The sequence below is a fragment of the Mobula birostris genome, chromosome 25, assembly GCF_030028105.1.
Source record: "Mobula birostris isolate sMobBir1 chromosome 25, sMobBir1.hap1, whole genome shotgun sequence".
Classification (NCBI taxonomy): Eukaryota; Metazoa; Chordata; class Chondrichthyes; order Myliobatiformes; family Myliobatidae; genus Mobula; species Mobula birostris.
The window spans coordinates 34,943,270-34,958,135 of record NC_092394.1 but is presented as its reverse complement, the minus strand read 5'-3'; the positions used below and the strand labels follow the sequence as shown (position 1 = coordinate 34,958,135).

The following is a 14,866-nucleotide window of genomic DNA, read 5'->3' as shown; positions in this document are numbered from 1 at the left end:
CCCGCACTGCTGTTTCTCCAGTGCTTTATATGTTGCTCCAGATTCCTCTGTCTACAGTCTCACATGACTCTCTGATGATAAATATTATTCTGCGTCACCACTATTAAAATGGTCTCAGAGCTTTTATGTCTAAGGTATCCTCTTCCTGTGAATTTAGTGATTTGTATTATGATGTTTATCCCCTGTTTGTTTTTAAAATGCTGTGGCTTTGGATTGGGTGCTAAACCATCTAAATGCCATCTAAAGTAGGCCCATTGATATCTTATCAATGGCAAAGCTATAATTTATTGCCAATGCCCAGATATTCTTTAGAAACCATTAAGCAACACCAAACACAAATGATTTTTATGAAAGAGCTTGCAGGGTACCAATTGACAGCTGCATTTTCTGCTTCATTACACCAAGGTAAACAATTTGTTCAATTGGTTGTTTTTAGGGGCGCACAACAGCATGAAGCACGACATATTGATAGCAGAGTTTTATTTTTGACTTGTGTACAAAGATAATGCAGAAAGAGTATTCAAAGTGGCAGCAGGAATAGCTTGTTCTGGGGAATATTGTATCACTCCTGGAATGCGAAATAATAATGCTGACTGAAGAATGTTCCTGCTTTCTCCAATGGCTCCTTAAAAGGAGGTCAAAGCATAAGACTTTGCATCTTTCACCTCAACTGCTATGGATACTCGAGGCTGACCTCAGAATGTAATTATGTGTTGACATACAGCACATTATTTAAGCCTGTTGCTCCTTTACACTGAAACAGTCCTAAATGTACTGTTTAACGGTACATGATAGGGCAGTGGTGTCCTCACCCAACCAATGTGCTTCAGGTCATGACTGTCCAAAGGTGCTTAAGCCTCTGTTACTTGCTTCTCTTTCTCCATCTGCAAGTAATGTGAATCCAAATGAGATGAAGAAAGGAGCATCCAACCTTCCATCTTAAGTTTAGACAGCCTTATTATTTTTCTTTTCTTCTTCTTCCATATTACGGAACTGCTGCTGCTAAGTTAACAACTTTCATGACATGTGCTGGTGATAATAAACCTTATTCTAATTTTGAATCTGAATCCAACCCACACTGACCTCGAATGCCACAGAACAGTTTGAAAATGTTCTAAACAGTACTAAGAACATATTTATGATAGGCTATTGATGCCTTCACTCTGGAATATTTTAACAATGTGCAGTGAAGCAGAGAGTTGTACTGCTGGCTTTTAGCACATCACAACTGAACATGAGTTAACATAGCTTTTTCAGGTGCAACAATTCAAGCCCTGCCTTATAGTGTGTGCTGTATAGAAGAGGCTGAAGTCAAGAGGTTCTGTCTCTTCTCTATATTTTGCCCTGGTAATAGGAAAGGTAAATCAATTCACTCTGTTTCGTACAAAGCCTCCAAGTCAGTGATGTTGTGTTCAGTGCTAAAACAAATAACTGCAATATTACTAAATTGACCCTTTCCAACTGTTTTGTGTAGTTTAGTTTCTTGGCCACATCTTTATTTCACTTTTACAACAACATACAGATGATATTGATACAAGCAAATTCTTGACAATGCTAGTTGGAAATCGATACCTGTGCCAGTCAGCTGCTGACAGTCAGTGCTGTTGGATGCAGTCTTCCTCTCCCTCTCAATCAATGTCAATCAAGGCTCCACGTAATTCAAGCTGATTCTTTCTTCCATTTCTTTTCCTTTCCTTTGCAAAGCAACTCTAATAATGAGGCCCACTACATCCAAAATCGGAGCTTTCCATTATGAAATAATGTGAATTTAACAAGATAACATTGGTGGTCACGTTGAAAGCCAATTTAGTAAAACTAGATCAAAGCCTGACTCAATAAAATATCATAGTTCCAATTCCAAACTAACCTGTGCTCCATCGTTGTAGCATTTCCATTCAATATAATTTATGGCATTTCTCGTCTATGTACAGTACATCAGCACCAGTATTTGAATAAGTAGTGTCAAATGTGAAAGCAGTTTACCACATAATAGATTCATGCACATTGGAATCTCAATGATTAAGTTCAGACCAACTGTTAAGGGTTGAGTGACAACATGAAATCCCAAATGATAATGGTTGTCGCGAGGTAATAGTGATACTTATTTCACTTATCAATAGTTAGCCTTGAACAAAGTACTTTACAGTGTGTACCAATCAATTTTAAACACAGATAATCTATTAATTTATTGAATAGATACTTCCAAACATTTGATTATATATAACATTCAAACAAAATTAGATTTCATTTTAAAATCTGAAAATAAAAATAAAATAAAAGTCCAGCCTGAAGAAATAATCCAATTTGAGTGTGTGTTAGTCACTCAAATATATTGGCGGTTGCTGTTATGTCCAAGCCTATTGCAATATCGCTCTGAGTTTTTTAGTTTGTTCTGCGACTAAGAAATCCAGTTTCCTTTGGATTGTGCTAGCTCAGGATTAGGTTGCTTGCTTCAAGACATTTTTAATTGTCCACTTTTGTCCTGTGCATTGTTGCAACACCAGCTCAATCCCAAATTCAGCTCTTTTGTTATTTTCCACCTCCAAACAGCGACCAGTTTCCAGATTAAGGATTGATCCGTTCTGAGGAGACATAAGATAACCTCCATCATAAATATTGCCATTTGCAGTAAAACTGGATACTCTTAACTCAAAATATTTCTCAACATAATCTTTCTTTCATTGTTACAGCAGGTGCTAAATTAAGCTAAATTATTAGCTTTTTATATTGTCAGAGTCACACCCTGTAACACAGGTCGAGGCAGGCAGATGTCTTTAGGCATCAGCCCACTGCATCTGTCAAGGAGACTGTCAACAGCATTCCCAACATTGAAAGAAATTTCATCTTTCATTCAAATGTGATTATCAGTTTAATAAACGGCAAAAGCCATAGTCTGTTAGTTCATTTTCTCCACGTGAGGCAGTGGAAATTTTAGAGCTATGATATGGGCTGAATTGAATCTCTGCCCTTGCCCCTGAAAATTTTGGATGTAATATGACTGGTGCATATCAACTTTAGTACAATATTCTCTGTCAATCTATTTGTAATCCATTCTCTCATCACCCACCTTAATAAGGTTGTTATGTCAAGAATTCATTAAGCGGTATTTTATAATAAGGTATTGTTGCAATCCACTTCTGGAGAATTTTATGCCAAACATGATTAATTTTAATAACCAAAATAAAGCTCTCCTTGATATTAAGTGAGTAACTGATTTCTGTAAACCTGACGTTCCCTACAATTCATATATACAAAATTCTCTCCTCCCCACTTCTTCCTGGGACAAATCTCACTGGTTAGGACTTGCTGATTTATCATGAGATCTTAATTTCAAGGCTATTTTGTACCATACCTGACTACCTGCGGGAGTTCAAACAGACATAATCAGGGACAACATGACATTATGACATTATATTCAGCATTCAATGAGTTAACTTATTTTATGACAGGCTGTCGATTGTAAACAATTTGGGTTGCCATGGTCTGTCAGAGATCTTGACACCTAGGAAATTGAAGCTGCTCACTCTCTCCACTTCTGATCCCTCTATGTGTTCCTTTGTCTTACCCTTCCTGAAGTCCACAATCAGCTTTTTCATCTTACTGACGTTGAGTGCAAGATTGTTGCTGTGACACCACTCCACTAGTTGGTGTATCTCACTCCTGTACACCCTCTCATCTCCATTTGAGATTCTACCAACAATGGCTGTATCATCAGCAAATTTATAGATGGTATTTGAGCTATGCCTAGCCACACAGTCATGGGTATAGAAGGAGTAGAGCAGTGGGCTAAGCACACACCCCTGAGGTGCACCAGTGTTGATTGTCAGTGAGGAGGATATGTTATCACCCATCCACACAGATTGTGGTCTTCCAGTTAGGAAGTCGAGGATCCAGTTGCAGAGGGAGGTACAGAGACCCAGGTTCTGTAACTTCTTAATCAGGATTGTGGGAATGATGGTATTAAATGCTGAGCTATAGTCGATGAACAGCATTCTGACATAGCTGTTTGTGTTGTCCAGGTGGTCTAAATCCATGTGGAGAGCCATCGAGATTGCGTCTGCTGTTGACCTATTATGGCAATAGGCAAATTGCAATGGTCCAGGTCCTTGCTGAGGCAGGAGTTCAGACTAGTCATGACCAACCTCTCAAAGCATTTCATCACTGTCGATATGAGTGCTACTGGGTGATAGTCATTTAGGCAGCTCACATTATTCTTCTTAGTAACACACATCAAAGTTGCTGGTGAACGCAGCAGGTCAGGCAGCATCTCTAGGAAGAGATACAGTCGAGGTTTCAGGCTGAGAACCTTCGTCAGGACGAAGGGTCTCGGCCTGAAACATCGACTGTACCTCTTCCTAGAGATGCTGCCTGACCTGCTGCGTTCACCAGCAACTTTGATGTGTGTTGCTTGAATTTCCAGCATCTGCAGAATTCCTCATGTTTGCATTATTCTTCTTAGTCACTGGTATAATTGTTGCCTTTTTGAAGCAAGTGGGAACTTCCACCTGTAGCAGTGAGAGGTTGAAAATATCCTTGAGTACTCTCGCCAGTTGGTTAGCACAGGTTTTCAGAGCCTTACCAGGTACTCCATTGGGACCTTCTGCCTTGTGAGGACTCACTCTCTTTAAAGACAGCCTAACATTGGCCTCTGACACAGAGATCACAGGGTCATCAGGTGCAGCAGGGATCTTCACAGCTGTAGTTGTGTTCTCCCTTTCAAAGCGTGCATAGAAGGCATTGAGTTCATCTGGTAGTGAAGCATCACTGCCATTCATACTATTGGGTTTCGCTTTGTAGGAAGTAATGACCTGCAAACCCTGCCAGAGTTGCTGAGCATCCGATGTCGCCTCCAACCTCATTCGAAATTGTCTTTTCGCCCCTTGAAATAGCCCTCCGCAAATCATACCTGGTTTTCTGGTACAGGCCTGGGTTGCCGGACTTGAATGCCACAGATCTAGCCTTCAGCAGGTGACATACCTCCTGGTTCATCCACAGCTTTTGGTTTGGGACTGTACAGTAAGTCTTTGTAGGCACACACTCATCCACACAGGTTTTAATGAAGTCGGTAACAACTGTAGTATACTCATCCAGGTTCGAAGATGAATCCCTGAATACAACCCAGTTCACCGATTCAAAGCAGTCCTGTTGGCGCTCCTGTACTTCCCCTGTCCATACCTTTTTGGTCCTCGCTACTGATGCTGCAGTCTTTGGTCTCTGCCGATACTCAGAGAGTAGACGTACAGCCAGGTGATCAGATTTTCTGAAGTCAGGGCGTGGAATAGCACAGTAGGCATTCTTGATTGTGGTGAAGCAATGGTCCTGTGTGTTGTTTCCTCTGGTATTGCAAGTGATCTGTTGATGGTAATTGCTTAGTGATTTTTTTCAGACTGGTCTGGTTAAGAATCTCCCAAAATGTTGGTGAAGGCGTTAGGACGGGCTGTTTTTACCATCCTTGATCACATATCTATTACTTGACGAGTTATTGCAAATTTAAGGTTCACTCAGAGGACACAAAGACCACTTCCATGAGCAATAAGTAATCCTATGCTCAAGAAAATATCAACTGAAAATCCATGAATTAATTACATCCTTTAAGGAGTTTAAGGTTTAAAAGGCAAAACCTGAGGCTTATCACTTAAATACTCCAAATTCTTTAAGTATATATTTGCATTACCCTTATTCAGACACAATTTATTTATTTTACCGTGAATTTTTCCAACCTTTTGCTATTTTATCTTCACAGTCTACTTTTTCCCTCATTCTGGGTATGTTCAGTTTTCCATTTTATTAGATAATAAATTCAGCATGAATTTAAAACAGACATAATGACAAGAGACTGTGGAGTACTGCCTTATAGCAGGTCAATGATTAAAATGATCTGCTAAATATTTCTATTGTCATAGAGTTATAGAGCACTACAGCACAAAAACAGGCCCATTGGCCTGCAACTATCTCATTGACCCCCCCATACCCCTCCCACTCACGTACTTATCTGAACTTCTCTTAAGTGTTGCAATCGAACCCACATCCAACACTTTCACTGAAAACTTGTTCCACACTTGCACCACCCTCTTGAGTGAAGAAGTTCCCCCCCATCTTCCTCTTAAACATTTCACCTTTCACCCTTAACCTATGAACTCTAGTTCTAGTCTCACCCAACCTTAGTAGAAAAAGCCTGCTTGTACTTACCGTTTCTATATGCATTACAATTTTGTCTTAGTCTATCAAATCTTCCCTCATTATCCTATGCTCCAGGGAATAAAGTCCTAATTTACTTTACCTTTCCCTATAACTTATGTCTTCAATTCCCCAGCAACATCTTTGTAATTTTGCAATGAAATCTTTCAAATATCCCATATCAAACAAATCACATCTGTAAGCTCTATTTATGAATACCGTGGGATATTGCCCATAATTTTCCAACACCTGGCTCTGGGTTTGGGACATGTCTCAAAGCAGGCATTTAGAAAATTGGTCTGAATGGAGTAATGGCTTTGAAGTAATATTAATGATCAGGCGCTGGAGGTGAGGCTCCCTGTTGTGAAAAGCTACAGTAAATAAGGGAGAAAATCCCTGCACGGGTAGGTAGGTTACCACTAACCTGGACAAAACGCCAAGACTTCTGGTAAACATTTTTCACTTTTTCACAATCTAGAAGCTGAGGATGTTGACTTTTCTTGTTATCCACCAGGCATTGTGTATCAGGCAGCTGGATAATAGATCCCAGGGATCCGAGATTTATATGTCTTTCTTTTGTATACCTGACCAGCTGAAAAAGAGAAGCATGCAATAGATATTGTAGTTGTAAGATAACATTTCAATATTACTACTGCTTACTAGCAGCATAATATGGATCATGGAGATATACAGCACAGACAGAGGTCACTCGGCCTATCAAATGTTTATACCAATTACTAAAAGAGTAACTACTTCAGTCCATTTCCCCTCCACTTTCCTGATACCCCAGCAAAATATTCTCTCACCTGTTTCCATCTTATTCCCTGACTGTGTTTCTGTCACCTCTATAGGCCGTGAATTTCACATCCTGAATTTTGTCCAAAATTTTAAATTGGTGATTTTGAAGTATCTACTATTTGAATCAGCATTTTGCTACGCATTACTTCAAAACCAACCATGATTTTGTACATCTCTAACAGATCTGCTCAACAGCCCCAGCCTGTAGCTGAAATCCCTCACCCCAGAAACCATTTTCTGCATCCTCTCGAGGGCGTTCACCAAAAGTAGCTGAATAAATCCTTTTAACATTTTGAAGCAACTTCCATTCCTTTTTAAATATATCAGACATAAATGTCCCCAGATCTCTCTATGCCAGTGTCGGTGAACTGTTGTGTGAAATAGCAAGGTATGTGGTATTATCTGATCCAACGGGACCAGCATATAGGGGTACTGCCACTGACCTCTGTTTCAGCTAGTAGAGCAGCAAATACAGAATAAACCTTGCTCCGCCAACCGATTGGTCTCCAGTGATCTTTAATGGAATCCCACACAAGGATTGAGGAGAAGATCAAGCCTGGGTGAACAAGCTGGTGTTGACTTGGGTACTAGTATTCACTGGCAAAATGTGGCAGACAGCCCAGCATCTGGGTAACGAAACCTCATCAAAAGTTTTGACCAGTTTCTGATTTCCATTAAGACCCTCTGTTGGTCCAAGGTCGACCATGGATGCTGCATTCTAGCTGTCCTACGCAAACCAGGGTAATACCATATGAAGAGCAAGCTGTTGTCCATGCATAAGGCTCCCTCTCCCCACGAGGCGGTTGAATCCAAAGGAACGGCAGACACCGATACGGTCTGGCACCAGTGGTGTCACAGCAGTTGCCAGTCAGTGTTGAACTCAACGTAGGACTGCTTTAGGGACTCCATCTCTGAATTTTTTTCTCAGGGTTTACTTCAAAAACCTTCCTCATGAGTGGCTATATCCATAAGGCAGTGGAGTCTTGAGATCAGAGTTCTCCTTCTCCTAGATGAGCTGCCAAGCTGATTTGATTAGTGAAAACCATTGATCAAAGTTTGCTCATCCATGCTCTAGCAAATATGTGGAATAAATTTAAATCGCGACTACCACATCAAAGTTGCTGGTGAACGCAGCAGGCCAGGCAGCATCTCTAGGAAGAGGCACAGTCGACGTTTCGGGCCGAGACCCTTCGTCAGGACTAACTGAAGGAAGAGCCAGTAAGGGATTTGAAAGTGGGAGGGGGAGGGGGAGATCCAAAATGATAGGAGAAGACAGGAGGGGGAGGGATGGAGCCAAGAGCTGGAGAGGTGATTGGCAAAAGGGATATGAGAGGATCATGGGACAGGAGGCCCAGGGAGAAGGAAAAGGGGGGGGGGAACCCAGAGGATGGGCAAAGGGTATAGTCAGAGGGACAGAGGGAGAAAAAGGAGAGAGAGAGAAAGAATATGTGTATATAAATAAATAACGGATGGGGTACGAGGGGTAGGTGGGGCATTAGCGGAAGTTTGAGAAGTCAATGTTCATGCCTTCAGGTTGGAGGCTACCCAGATGGAATATAAGGTGTTGTTCCTTGACTATGTGTATTGCACCCATGAAATGACAGTAAGCAAGTCTCTTAATAGTCTTCCTGGAACCAAAGGTCTCACTGCTTCTTCCTTCATTTGATGAAGTTACAACAATTTCAGATTTACATTTTAGTTCATTGATTGCTTCAGGTACATTACTATTGCATTAGTACATTACTATTTTATCTCATCCAACTTTGTTGTTTAGCAAAATGGATGATTGTGTTACATTGCCTTTCCCTGAAGAACACAGTCAGACTCTGAAGATGCTTTTCCTTTCTACGTGTGTGTCAAATACTCACCATTGCAATCGCCTGGGCTGGCGTGAATGCCTCACTGACAATGGACTAACGTAGGCCTGAAGCTTCTGTCTAATGGACGTAATCATTGTTCTGTTACTGTAGGACCTCTCAAAGCAAGAACCAGATACAAATAGGTGTAATTATTCCCAATCTTGTGAGAGAAAACCAACCTTTTAAAGACACATCGTACACAGTGAACAAGAGACTTTCAATACTGAATTCTGCTGCCACCTGAACTGTTCCACTCTGACTTAGAAATCCATCTTTTGGCTGGCCTAATGTTGCAGTCAGAGTCTGACCAGCAGGTTGCATTGTTGCTTCTGTTCAAATGAGACCAAAGTCAGATATCAGCTCACTTCAACACAAATGGGTGGTGCAATTGATTTATAGATGGGGATGGGGAATAGAAGCTCTAGAACAATCTATTTATAGATGATCAGTATTTTTTTACAGTGTGTTATATTTTCCCATACATTATTTGGTAAAATATTTAATTTCTGTTCTAAGCATTGCCTAACATAAGGTCATTTATTAGGTTTATTTTCCCAAACTTTTCAGAGCTTATAAACAGTGGTAGCTCATCAGCTGCTGTTCGCAATATTCACGTGCACTCCACACTCCAGCTAAATAACTTTCAGAGTACAGATAACCCTTGATCTCTAGGCTGAAAGACACTGTTTTCAAGCTGTCAAGCATTTAAAATTGTGCCCACATTTCTGAGAACCAAGAACTTCACTGTCTTTGATCTGGGGGTGGGGGTTGGGGGTGGAGAAAAGGGAAGGTGGGTGGTCCCAAACCCTGAACTATCAATTGAATAGAGAATCAATTAAATCCCTAAAGTTGACTTCCACGAGGCGATAGAGCTAATAAATTGCAAGTATGGGATTGTAACTCTCTGTAACACTAATCAAAAATAATCAGTGAGAATTATTAACTGAGAAACTTTTCTCCATTACATCTGTCTGATTCTTTCTGCAAGCCACTGCCAACAAAGATATGTCTTTTTGGAGTGGATCCATAACAGAATTTTCTTCAATATTACAATTAAAAACAAAAATAATTTATAAAATATTTCAATGTGATAGCTAATAGAAACATTGTAATCAATACTCAGTTAAATTTTCAATACCACACACGCAATCAGTTTAAGAATCCATCTGTTGAGTCCTGCAGTGTACCTGATTTAACATTAGAGGGCACCAGTGGAGCATCTTACACTGCGGGAAATCCAGACAAATTTTCTCTGCGTTCCTTACCACAAGAACATTTAGTTACCTGATAAGCAAGTTCCATTTTCTGTTTTTTTTATGTGCATCACTTGAAACTTAAAATCTAAAATGATTCTTCTTCTTTGAAATCTTTATGATATTTGTGAATTATGCACTATGGGTTCTTTCTGAATGTTTTGAGTCTTACATTTATGAACATTTTGTTTCAAGAGATTTCTTCATAAAATATAGTGAGGATTGGTTATCCTGGCACAACGCATATTGCTGATGGATCCCTGTGCCTGGGATTTGATCCCGTCTTTCTGGAGTTTGCAAATTCCACCTCCCACCAACTCTCACCAACCATGGATATAGGAGAGAGAATATATTACATAGGGCAGCAGCGAAATAGAAGAAGGGAGAAAGCAACAAACACAAAATGCTGGAAAAACTCAGCAGGTCAGACAGCATCTATGGAAAAGAGTAAACAATCAATGTTTCATAGAAACTTAGAAAACCTACAGCACAATACAAGCCTTTTGGCCCACAAGCTGTGCCGAACATATCCTTAACTTAGAAATTACCAAGGGTTAACCATAGCCCTCTATTTTCCTAAGCTCCATGTACTTATCCAGGATTCTTTTAAAAGACCCTATCATATCTGCCTCCACCTCCATAGCTGGCAGCCCATTCCACGCACTCACCGCTCTCTGCGTAAAAACTTACCCAACATCTCCTCTGTACCTACTTCCAAGCACCTTAAAACTGTGCATTCTCATGTTAGTCATTTCAGCCCTGGGAAAAAGTCTTTGATTATCCACACAATCAATGTCTCTCATCATCTTATACACCTCGATCAGGTCACCTCTCACCCTCCGCTGCTCCAAGGAGAATAGGCAGATTTTGCTCAACCTATTCTCATAAGGCATGCTCCCCAATCCAGGCCAGATCCTTGTAAATCTCCTCTGCACACTTTCTACAGTTTCCACTTCCTTCCAGTAGTGAGGTGACCAAAACTGAACACAGTACTCCAAGTGTGGTCTGACCAGGGTCCTATATACTGTAGCTGTAACATTACCTCTCGGATCTTAAATTCAATCCCATGGTTGATGAAGGCCAATGCACTGTGTGCCTTCTTAACCACAGAGTCCACCCGCGCAGCAGTTTTGAGTGTTCTATGGACTTGGACCCCAAGATCCCTCTGATCCTCCACACTGCCAAGAGTCTTACCATTAATACTATATTCTGCCATCATATTTGACCTACCAAAATGAGCCACCACACATATCTGGGTTGAAATCCATCTGCCACTTCTCAGCCCAGTTTTGCATCCTATCAATGTCCCGCTGTAACCTCTGACAGCCCTCCACACTATCAACACCCCCAACCTTTGTGTCATCAGCAAATTTACTAACCCATCCCTCCACTTCCTCATCCAGGTCATTTATAAAAATCACAAAGAGTAGGGGTCCCAGAACAGATCCCTGAGGCACACCACTGGTCACCAACCTCCATGCAGAATATGACCCATCTACAACCACTCTTTGCCTTCTGTGGGCAAGCTAGTTCTGGATCCACAAAGCAATGTCCCCTTGGATCCCATGCCTCCTTACTTTCTCAATAAGCCTTGCATGGGGTACCTTATCAAATGCCTTGCTGAAATCTATAAACACTACATCTACTGCTCTACCTTCATCAATGTGTTTAGGCACATCCTCAAAAAATTCAATCAGGCTTGTAAGGCATGACCTGCCTTTGACAAAGCCATGCTGACTATTCCTAATAATATTATGCCTCTCCAAATGTTCATAAATCCTGCCTCTCAGGATCTTCTCCATCAACTTACCAACTGAATTAAGTCACTGGTCTATAATTTCCTGGGCTATCTCTATTCCCTTTATTGAATAATGGAACAACATCCGCAACCCTCCAATCCTCTGGACCCTCTCCCGTCCCCATTGATGATGCAACGATCATTGCCAGAGGCTCAGCAATCTCCTCCCTCACCTCCCACAGTAGACTGGGGTACATCTTGTCTAGTCCTGGTGACTTATCTAACTTTATGCTTTCCAAAAGCTCCAGCATATCCTTTTCCTTAATACCTACATGCTCAAACTTCTCAGTCGCTGTAAGTCATCTCGACAATTGCCAAGATCCTTTTCCGTAGTGAATACTGAAGCAAATTATTCATTAAGTACCTCTGCTATCTCCTCCGGTTCCATACACACTTTTCCACTGTCACACTTGACTGGTCTTATTCTCTTACATCTTATCCTCTTGCTCTTCACATACTTGTAGAATGCCTTGGGGTTTTCCTTAATCCTGTCCGCCAAGGCCTTCTGATGGCCCCTACTGGCTCTCCTAATTTCATTCTTAAACTCCTTCCTGCTCGCTTTATAATCTTCTAGATCTCTATCGTTACCTAGTTTTTTGAACCTTTTGTAAGCTCTTCTTTTCTTCCTGACTAGATTTACAACAGCCTTTGTACTCCAAGGTTCCTGTACCTTACCATCCATTCCCTGTCTCATTGGGACATACCTATGCAGAATGCCACGCAAATATCCCCGGAACATTTGCCACATTTCTTCTGTAGTTTCCCTGAGAACATCTGTTCCCAATTTATGCTTCCAAGTTCCTGCCTGATAGCCTCATTTTTCCCCTTACTCCATTTAAACACTTTCCTAACTTGTCTGTTTTTATCCCCCTCCAATGCTATGGTAAAGGAGATAGAATTGTGATCACTATCTCCAAAATGCTCTCCCACTGAGAGATATAACACCTGACCAGGTTCATTTCCCAATACCAGATCAAGTACAGCCTCTTGTCGGCCTAAGAAACCTTCCTGAGCACATCTAACAAACTCCACCCCATTTAAACCCCTTGCTCTAGGGAGATGCCAATCGATATTTGGGAAATTAAAATCTCCCACCACGACACCCTGTTATTATTACACCTTTCCACAATCTGTCTCCCTATCTGCTCCTCAATATCCCTGTTACACAGTAGAGTTATTGACCCCTTCCTGTTCCTAACTTCAACCCCAGAGACCCCATAGACAATCCCTCCATGACTTCCTCCTTTTCTGCAGCCGTGACGCTATCTCTGAACAATAGTGCCATGCCCCACCTCTTTTGCCTCCCTTCCTGTCCATGAAGGCTGAGACCCTCTATGAGGACTGGAAAGGAAGAGGGAAGAAGTCAAAATAAGAAGGTAGGAGGAGGAGAGGAAGAAGAACAAGGTGGCAGGTGATTGGTGAAACCAGGAGAGGGGGAGAAGTGAATTAAAGAGATAGGACTTTGATTGGTGAAAGAGACAAGAGCTTGAGAAGGGGGAATCTGATAGGACAGGGTAGAAGACCATGGAAGAAAGGGGAGGGGGATGAGCACCAGAGGAGCAGGTAAGAAGAGAAAGTGTGAGAGAGAAACATGAATGGGTAATGGTGACGGAGAGAAGGAGTTGTTCTGCTGAGAGCTGACATGTATCTAACGTATATAATGGGTACATGATCTCCCTCTGTGTTGCAACAATTACGCCATCAATTTACGATTGCTTTGTCATATCAGTTCTGTAGGCAATACGGGCTTATCACTTCTGCTCACAGACAAAATGCATCCTCAGGAAATATTCTTTTTGATTCCCACTGAGTTAAGGGACTGTTTTGATAATGTGGAACAAAAATGGAACAGAGAGCTCCACAAGCAGTCTAGCCAACAACCTGTAGAACTTTTGTTTCCTACACTACAATTACATGTTTACAATTAAGCCATACTAAACTGACTATTCATTATTAGATATTGAGATTGTGTACATAACATCATTCACATCACAGATAAATCGGAGAACAATGTTTCACTGTCTCTCTCTATGCAGGTATCTCTAGGTAGTAGAGATTCACTACCAATATTACAAAGTTATAAATCCATAGTGTTATACAAATCCTTTGAACCACTGAGACCAGGCAGGCCATGAGGCAACAACTCATATTAATTCTGCAATAATCCCAGATTTTTTTGCTCCCCCATCCCTATCAACCTTCCCCCCGCACTCCACCCCCCAGATTTGACGACTCACCTACACACCGTGGGCAATTTACAGTGGCCAATTAACTGACCAACTTGCATGACCATGGGAGAAAGCTAGAGCACTCTAGAAAAGTCCACACCTCATGGGGAGAATCTGCGAATCCTGCTTAGACAGCACCAGGAGTCAGGATTGATCCCAGGTGCTGGAGCTATGAAGAAGAGTTCTATCAGCTGCACCACTGTCTCTCCCATCAATTCTGTCTTTGCAAAATCCTCCAGATCTACTGGAAGGATAAGCATACTAGCATTTCTCCCCCTCAACACCATCTTCCTACTCTGGCTTCTATGTGCTCTCCTTTCCTAGCCTAATGAAGGGTCTTAGTCTGAAATGCCAACTGTGTATTCCCCTCCATGGATGCAGCCTGACCGGGTGAATTCCTTTACCATTTTGAGTGTATTGCTCAATGTCAAAGCCTTGATTACGTTCAGCTGGCTCCATTAGACAACATTGTTCACTTGCCTGATGCCAGCCTTCCAAAACATGCTTCGCTATAGTATGAGATCAGCTAGTGGACAGGGCAAATGATTCAAGGATGTTCTCAAAGACCCCTTAGAAAAGTGCCACATCCTCACCCAAAGCCTGACGTCGGTGGTGGGAAAGATGCTGGAGTCAATTATAAAAGATGAAATTACGACACATTTGGATAGCAGTAACAGGATAGGTCCGAGTCAGCATGGATTTGTGAAGGGGAAATCTTGCTTGACTAATCTTCTGGAATTTTTTGAGGATGTA

At 41.4% G+C, this 14,866-nt stretch overlaps 1 protein-coding gene across 1 annotated transcript in view; it reads right to left on the bottom strand.

The window, feature by feature from the left end:
* Positions 1-1,552: 1,552 nt before the first annotated feature.
* Positions 1,553-14,866, bottom strand: part of galnt17 (polypeptide N-acetylgalactosaminyltransferase 17) — a 453,499-nt gene continuing 440,185 nt past the window's right edge. The window contains exons 10-11 of the mRNA XM_072242791.1: positions 6,602-6,769; positions 1,553-2,582 (exon numbers count right to left, since the gene is read on the bottom strand). Of these exons, the coding sequence (XP_072098892.1) occupies positions 2,439-2,582; positions 6,602-6,769 (312 nt within the window). The 3' untranslated portion in view covers positions 1,553-2,438. The remainder of the gene's footprint in view (positions 2,583-6,601; positions 6,770-14,866) is intronic.